The following is an 8,113-nucleotide window of genomic DNA, read 5'->3' as shown; positions in this document are numbered from 1 at the left end:
AAAGTTCAAACCCTCGAATCACACGATACGCCCTCCTGGATATACGAGGCCGTACGTACTTGGCAAATGAAAACACAACATATACGTATAGTGTAAAGGGACACCGGACAGAAGTCACCTTGCGGTATTCACACGTCCGGCTGCACCAAATGCTATCGACGCTACGTGTCCTCCCCATGTCTAGTTCATCTCTCTCTGTTAGAACGAGTGCCGCCATATGAATAGCATAAGAAATGCGGCCATGTCTTCCCCCGGCTAACACAGGTGAAGAAGCGAGGATAACATAGAACGCAAACATGGAAAGCAAAGCGTACCGAGTCGAGGACGAGTCCCGTGATCGAGCGAACGAGGAGAAGGAGAAGAAGAAAGTGGGCGGCAGCGGCGGCGGCAGCGAAGGAGAGAAGAAGGAGGAGGAGATGCCGTTGATGGCGCTGAACCACGTGTCGAGGCTGTGCCGGTCGGTGAAGGATTCCATAGAGTTCTACACGAAGGTGCTGGGGTTCGTGGAGATCGAGCGGCCCCAGGCCCTCGACTTCGAAGGCGCGTGGCTCTTCAACTACGGCATCGGCATCCACCTGGTCCAGTCCCACGACGAGGACCGCCTCCCCTCGGAATCTCACCCTTTGGACCCCATGGACAATCACATCTCCTTTCAGGTTATTATCTCAAACTTTGCCCCGTATGACCCATTAATAATAACAACCTTCTAATCTGATATCATATGACACTAGTGCGAGAACATGGGTGCGGTGGAGCAAAAGTTGCGCGACATGAGCATAGAGTACAAGAAGAGGACGGTGGACGACGAGGAGAGCGGGGCGTCCATCGACCAGCTCTTCTTCACCGACCCGGACGGCTTCATGGTTGAGATCTGCAACTGCGAGAACCTCAAGCTCGTTCCCGCCGGCTCTATGGGCAAGATCAAACTCCCCTTCGACCGGCACAACCCGCCGGTTGAGTTAAACAAGGAGGAGCGCTGATTATGGTCATGGTTATGAAGACCCCTGGGAACGATCTGTTGAGATAGGCTGGTGTTCGAGTGCTTAGTTTTAGGCCGTGCATGGAGAAAGTTGCGTTGTTAGGAATGTGTCCACGTTTCTCTATCCAAATATTGGATTTTACTTGGTCGATGGGTGACAGATGTAACCTGTTAATTATCATATTCGGGAAAAAAAAATGGCTGGTTTGTAAATTTAAAGTTGATTAGAGTAGATGGGGTTAAAAGACATCGAAAATGCCTAAATTTTGTGAGTGATCACCACGTCGGTGGAAAAATTTACTTTAGTGCCTGCAATTAATCATGGTTTTTTAAATTAATTTTGGTATTTTGTTTCTTGGAAAGAAAATGAAGTTCAATGTGGAAAATTCTTTGTCCAAGGGGCAAAGTGAACAAAGCGACCGTGCTTGGGAAAACTTACTCCCTCTCTCCCCCACAAAAGAAGCTCTTCTCTGTTATCTTCGTAGCATTCAATCAATAACTGATTCGAGAATCAATGTACTGCTCTAACAAAAATAAACGAAGCGGAGAATCACGATTTTAGGGCGGGAAATTGGAAGAAAGAGTTTGTTTTTATGTTAAAAGCGGTGTTAGATTTGAGGGAATCGAAGTGTTGGGAGGTCTTGCAAGGAAAGATGGGGTCATGAGTGGAGGATCGAAGAAAAAGGCATTGCGGTGAAATTGCATCTTGAGCAAGCTTTAAACATTTCCTAATCGTGAGACGTTTCTCCTGCTTTCTAATCTTCATTGCCAATTTGATAAGGTGATTCTCAAATTGGGGTTAGGGTTATTAAGAACCTTAATTTGTCCCAATTCCCGGGAACAATTTAACCTTTGCTTTTATTTTTATTTTTATTTTTATTCCTCACATGAATTTCGAGCATTCGAATGCGTTTGGTAATTATACAAATTCTATTACTAAAATAAAATAAAAAGAACAAAAATATGTTTGATATGACCCTCAAATATATTTTGCTATAAATTATTATTTCTTTTTTTCTTTTCTTCTTCTTCCTCATTTAGCCTATCGACAGAAAAAGAAGAAGACAAAAGACAAAAAAAGAAATTTGCTTGATTCTAACATTGTTCCAACAAATAAAAAAGTAATATTTTTCTACTTCTCAATTCAGTTCCAAATCTATCTCGAAAATTAATTGGCGTTACCAAACAGATTTCTTTTTTTTTTTTTTTTTGGACAAAAGAATTGAACTAGCCAAGAATTAACTAATTACCAATTGACTCCAAACAAACCCTTGGAAGTTCACTCATCTTACTTCACTAATTAACTTCATCTTACTAGTGAGTCATGTTGGAATTTATATAACAAATGAATATTACATCACTAATAGCACTCAAATTAACAATTTTTGACAAATTTGGCATTCGAGTGATTGCTCAAAAAATTTTGATACTTACAAAATTAATCACTTAATTTTACACCTTATGATTTCAAAAAAGCATTTTTTTTTTATCATGAAAATCTTGAAACATTTTCACTCAAACAAAGATTTCCTTAAACTTAACATTGCTAATTTTTTTCTTGTGCGAATGCCTTTTTCAACTTCACGTACTTCATTTCAACATGCTCCATTTTCTCACTTGGAAGCTCCATGTTATGACAGCAAATTAACTCCCTCTTTTTGGAGCACAATCCCCCTTAGAAAGTGCTTTTCTACTAGTGGTAGTGGATCACTTAAATTGATTCAAACGTGCAAACTCATCAATGAGATGTTTAGTTGAAAAGCCAATATCACCCTTAAGATCTTTATATGCCTGCCCGCCTGCCGCTGGCCCACTATTTGCATGCCGGCCCCATCCCATCACCAGTCACCACTGCTCACCACCACCATTCGCCAGCACTTGAAAGAAAAAAAAATTATGTCGTTATCAAACAAATTTTTACACTTTATTTATAAACCTTACGGTCTCACATGTTCTTTTCTATTGTGAAAATCTTTAAACTAATTACTCAAATAAACATACCCTTCAACTTAATTATGCTTTTTCACTTCTTTTTTTGTGAATGCTATTTTTAGATTCATTTACTTCGTTCCAACATGCTCCATTTCCTCACCTGGAAACTCCATATAATGACAGCAGATCAAGTCTCTCTTTTCGGAACACGATTCCCATTGGAAGGTGCTTTTCTATTGGTGGATTTGTTAAATTGATTCAAATGCATAAACTTATCAATGAGATCTTTAGTTGAAAATGCAATATCATCCTTAGGATCTTTATCCGCTCGCCGCCACCCACCGCTACTGTTTGTAGGCACCTGAGAGGGGGAAATTTTGCGTTGTTATTAAACAAATTTCTACACTTTATCAATAGACCTTATGATTTCGAAAAGCATCATTTTTATCGTGAAAATCATGAAACTCTTTTACTCAAAAAAAATGTACCCTTAAACGTAATTTTTCATTTATTTATTTATTTATTTGTGAATGCTATTTTGGCTTCATTTACTTCATTTCAACATGCTCAATTTTCTCACTTGGAAGCTCCATGTTATGACAGCAGATCAAGTTCCACTTTTCGGCACATGATCCCCATCGGAAAGTGCTTTTTTGCTAGTGGTTAGTTAGATTGATTCAAAATGCAAACTCATCATTGAGATCTTTAGTTGAAAATGCAATATCACCCTTAAGATTAAGGATGATGGACTTAGGTTTATTTTATAATATTTTTTTCTTGGCAAGAAATTATAACGATGAAGTTGTATATTATATTGACAACCCATATTTGGGCATTTATGTTTCGATTTTCCTATTTGATCGGGTGTTATGATTTAAATGTATGAGAGAAAATAATAAAAAAATATCATCAAATTCTAATTTCATCAACTATTTCAAGACCACTTTTGAATTGAAGTATGTTGTGTGGTATTCCTAGAAGGAATCAACAAGCTATGCTTTCACGATTAAATTTTCTTTGCACTTCTATTTGGTCAAGCCGAAGGGGGCTTTTTCTATAAAATTTGGAAATTTAATTCAGTTTTCAAAATTCACGTTTATTGTTGGCTTGAGGTGTTGGGATAATTAAGGCTGCGTTCGTTTCACGGAAAATTGGCCATCTCCGGAAAATATTTTCTCGAAGTCATTTTTCAGGAAAATAGCTATATTTTCAGGTGTTAGCCTGAAACTTAAATTTTGAGTGGAAAACATTTTCCAGTTCATTAACTAATTTCTTTCTTTTTCTTTTTATTTTTTATTTTTATTTTTTCCTTTTCTTTTCCTTCTCCTTCCTCCTTCCTCCTCCTTCTTCCGCCTCCTTCCTCCTTCCTCCTTCCTCCGCCGCCGCACGCCCGACGATGGCAAGCCGACCAAGATCCAGCGAGGCCAGCTCCGCCCCAAGCCGGCGAGGCCCGAGCTCGCCGAGCTTCCACAGATCGGGCTAGGCGGAGCCTCGCCGGCCGCTATCGGGGCCGGCCACCGACCAAGCTAAGGAAGAAAAATGAAAAGGAAAGAAAGAAAAAAAAAAAAAAAAAAAAAAAGACAGAAGAAGTTATGGAAAATTTTCCACTTTTGAAGTGGAAAACATTTTCCTTAGCTTTGAATGTAATTTTCTTGTTGATGGAAAACATTTTCCTTGAGTAATTAATTTTCCGTGAAACGAACACTGAGAAAATCCAAACATTTTCCGAAAAAGTTATTTTCAGGTAAACGGCCATGAACCTAAAGGTGAAAATTGAGACTAAAAGTCAAAAGGGAAACACAATCCAAAAATTACACACTTGTGTGGGTACACTTGGCACCTCTCCATTGGCAATGCTGACACACGCCACCGCACACCACACGGCAGCCAAGCTGGAAATTTGGCGGAATGACAAAATTATCCCCAAGCTGCTGTTTAGAGATAACTTGATATGCTTTATGTGCTAATTAATTTATTATTATTTTTTTAACTTTTACGCGTCACACCACACGACAGCCAAGCTGGAAATTTGGCGGAATGACAAAATTATCCCCAAGCTGCTGTTTAGAAATAACTTGATATGCTTTATGTGCTAATTAAGTTATTATTATTTTAACTTTTACGTGACGCAAGTAAGTTTTTAATTATCTTTGTGCTGGTTAATGGAGTTGAGTGTATATGTTTAACTTCATTTAAAGAGGATTGACAACAATGAATTAATGATCATGTTTGTGCGACGATTTAATAGGGCCACAATAACACTCGACCCACATTTAATTGAAGTACCAACCCTATTTATTAAATTTATCAAAAAAATAAAAAATATAATTCGAAAGTATCAACTAAGTTGGGTGGGTGCTCCAAAAAGATTGATCCTCTCTTCTTGCATAAATATTTGCATCATCTAATTTTGAAATCAATCATATGTTATATAAGTTTTTTAGGGTAAAAAATTAGTTTAGGATAAATTTATCATAAATGTACAAATTTAGGTTTTTCCATACTATTAACCCTTTTGTAAATGTAATTGCAAACAAAAAATTTTAAGCCATATTGGTGAAAATACTTGAGTTTAAACTTAAATGAATATATAAAAATATCTTTCAAATGGTGCTTAAATGATGTCATTTGTCTTTAAAAAAAGGAAAATACCAATGAAAATCTTAAATTATGCCTACCGTAATACCAATATGTTTTCTTATGTAACAAAACCCTTAAACTTGTACTGATGCGAGAAGAATACCATAGGTTTACCACCAAAAAAAAAAAAAAAAACTAAACTTACCTACCGAGACTTTAGTATGCCAAGCATTTTTCTTGTCACGGAAACACAAAAATTGTATTTGTATGATAAAAAAATACCCTTTCTCTAACCACTGAAATATCCTAAACTTTGACCATGTTGAAATTTTTGCACAAAACATTTTTTCATGCCACCGATGCTCCAAACTTGTACCAATGATGGAGGATATTTAGTCAAAATTCATCGGGAATTTCTTAAAGTCCAAACTGCAGGAGTTGGTGGTGGTAGAAGGATAAAGTTTGGGGTTTTGATAATGCAAATATTTTTTTTGGCATATCAGTATCATAATAAATATAATTTAGGGTCATTGGTGGCACTTAAAAGAAGTGTGGAATAATAAGTGTCCCAATGGACATAGTTTCAAATTTTTGGTATATAAAAAAATTTGTGGTTTTGATAGTAAATATAATGTAGTCTCTAATGACACTCAAAAGAAGTGTGGAGTAGTAAGGGGGCGCATGACAACATTTCTGTTCCAGAAATAGTTTCTGGAACAAAAATGAATTTTTCTATTTCTATTTCTGGACGAGTTTCTGAGGAAAAAAATCTGTTTGATAAATGAATAAAATTTCTATTTCAAAAATAGAAATTCGTTTGATGAGCAAGAGGAGAGGCAGAGAAGAGGCGGAGCAGAGGCGGAGCAGAGGCGGAGGTGGAGGAGAGCCGGAGCAGAGGCGGAGGAGAGCCGGAGCAGAGGCGGAGGAGATCTGTTGCCGAGGGGTGCTCGGACAACAAGCGGGGACAGTGGGTCGCGGCGAGGGGGTGGATTCGCGAGCAGATGTGGATGAGCAAGAGAAGAGGCGGAGCAGAGGAGGAGCAGAGGCGGAACAGAGGCAGAGAAGAGGCGGAGGAGAGGCGGAGGCGGAGGCGGAGGCGGAGGCGGAGCAGAGGCGGAGGAGAGGCGGAGGAGATGCGGAGGTGGAGGCGGAGCAGAGGCGGAGAGAGGCGGAGGAGAGGCGGAGGCGGAGGCGGAGGCGGGGTAGAGGCGGAGCAGAGGCGGAGGAGAGGCAGAGGCGGAGGAGGAGGCAAAGAAGAGGCGTACGAGGGAGAGAAGAGTGAAATTAGAGTTGGGAGAAATCGAAATTGATTTCTCCTCCATTTTCTATTTCCGGGAATAGAAATCTATTCCGTAAATAGAAAATTTGATAAGCGTTATCAAACAAGTTTCTGTTAAATTGTTCTGAACAAGAAAAATCATTTCTGAATGTAAATAATTTTTATCATGCACCCCTAAGTGTTCCAATAGACATAGTTTCAAATTTTTGGTATATAAAAAAATAGGGTTAATACCCGAAAAACCCCAAACCGATATACTTGTGACAAATTTACCCCAAACTATTTTTTTGACCATGAAAAACCCCAAACTAGTAAACCTGTGACAAATTTACCCCGACCGACTATAAAAAACCCTAAACTGGTACATTTATGACAAATTTACCCCAAACTAATTTATTCAACTGCAAAAAACCCTAGACTGGTAAATTTGTGACAAATATATTCTCTGCTAAATTGGATTAATACCACAAAAAAAAATCACAAAAATTGTAAACTGTGACAAATGGAGCGTAAAATCCTAAATTGGTATACCGGTTAACTATCACGTGTCATTTAACTTAATAATTTGATAATAAAATTTAACAAAAACTAACGTAGGGTAAATTTGTCACAAGTGCACCAGTTTGGGGTAAATTTGTCAAAGGTATACCAGTTTGGGGTTTTTGGTGGTCAAAAAAATAGTTTGGGGTAAATTTGTCACAAGTGTACTAGTTTGGGGTTTTTCAGGGTATTAACCCAAAAAAATTTGTGGTTTTGATAGTAAATATAATGTAGTCTCTAATAACACATAGGATTTTTTCAGCATATTGGTATTATAGTAAATATAATTTAGGGTCTTTCGTCGCGTTCAAAAGAAGTGTGGAATAGTAAGTGTCCCAATGAGCATAGTTTTGAATTTTTTGGGATATCATAGTAAATATAATCTAGGGTCTCTAGTGATACTCAAAGGAAGTATGGAATAGTAAGGGCACGTTTGTTTGTGTTTTTTATGAAAAATGTTATTTATATTTCGGGAATGATTTTTAACTAGAAATACGCGTTTGATAAACTTGTTATATGAATAAAAATGAATAGAAACACGTTTGGTAAATTTGTATATTTTTTGTTTCTTTTAATTTTTTAAAATTTTTAATTTTATTTTTTTCTTTTTTTCTTCTTTTGGCCGGTCGCTAGCCTCGGCCATGGACGGCGACCAACCAACGAGGGCCAATGGCCTCGCCCAACCACGGCGAGGCTCGCCCCCCCGATGAGGTTGAGCTCGCCCGCCCATCGGCGAGGCCAAGCCCTCGGACTGCCAAGCCTCACCCTGCGCCAACGAGGCCGAGCCTTGCTAGGGGCCGGCA

The 8,113-nt window shown here is 38.4% G+C and overlaps 1 protein-coding gene across 1 annotated transcript; it reads left to right on the top strand.

Annotated features, from left to right (window-relative positions):
* Window positions 1–242: 242 nt before the first annotated feature.
* On the top strand, window positions 243–1,192 carry LOC104455948. Its single transcript, XM_018877384.2, has 2 exons — window positions 243–656; window positions 732–1,192. The coding sequence occupies exons 1-2, from the start codon at window positions 297–299 to the stop codon at window positions 978–980; spliced, it is 609 nt and encodes a 202-aa protein (XP_018732929.2). The 5' UTR covers window positions 243–296; the 3' UTR covers window positions 981–1,192.
* Window positions 1,193–8,113: the final 6,921 nt, after the last annotated feature.

The sequence above is a fragment of the Eucalyptus grandis genome, chromosome 7 (genome assembly GCF_016545825.1).
Source record: "Eucalyptus grandis isolate ANBG69807.140 chromosome 7, ASM1654582v1, whole genome shotgun sequence".
Classification (NCBI taxonomy): domain Eukaryota; kingdom Viridiplantae; phylum Streptophyta; class Magnoliopsida; order Myrtales; family Myrtaceae; genus Eucalyptus; species Eucalyptus grandis.
This window is presented reverse-complemented; position numbering and strand designations above follow the sequence as displayed.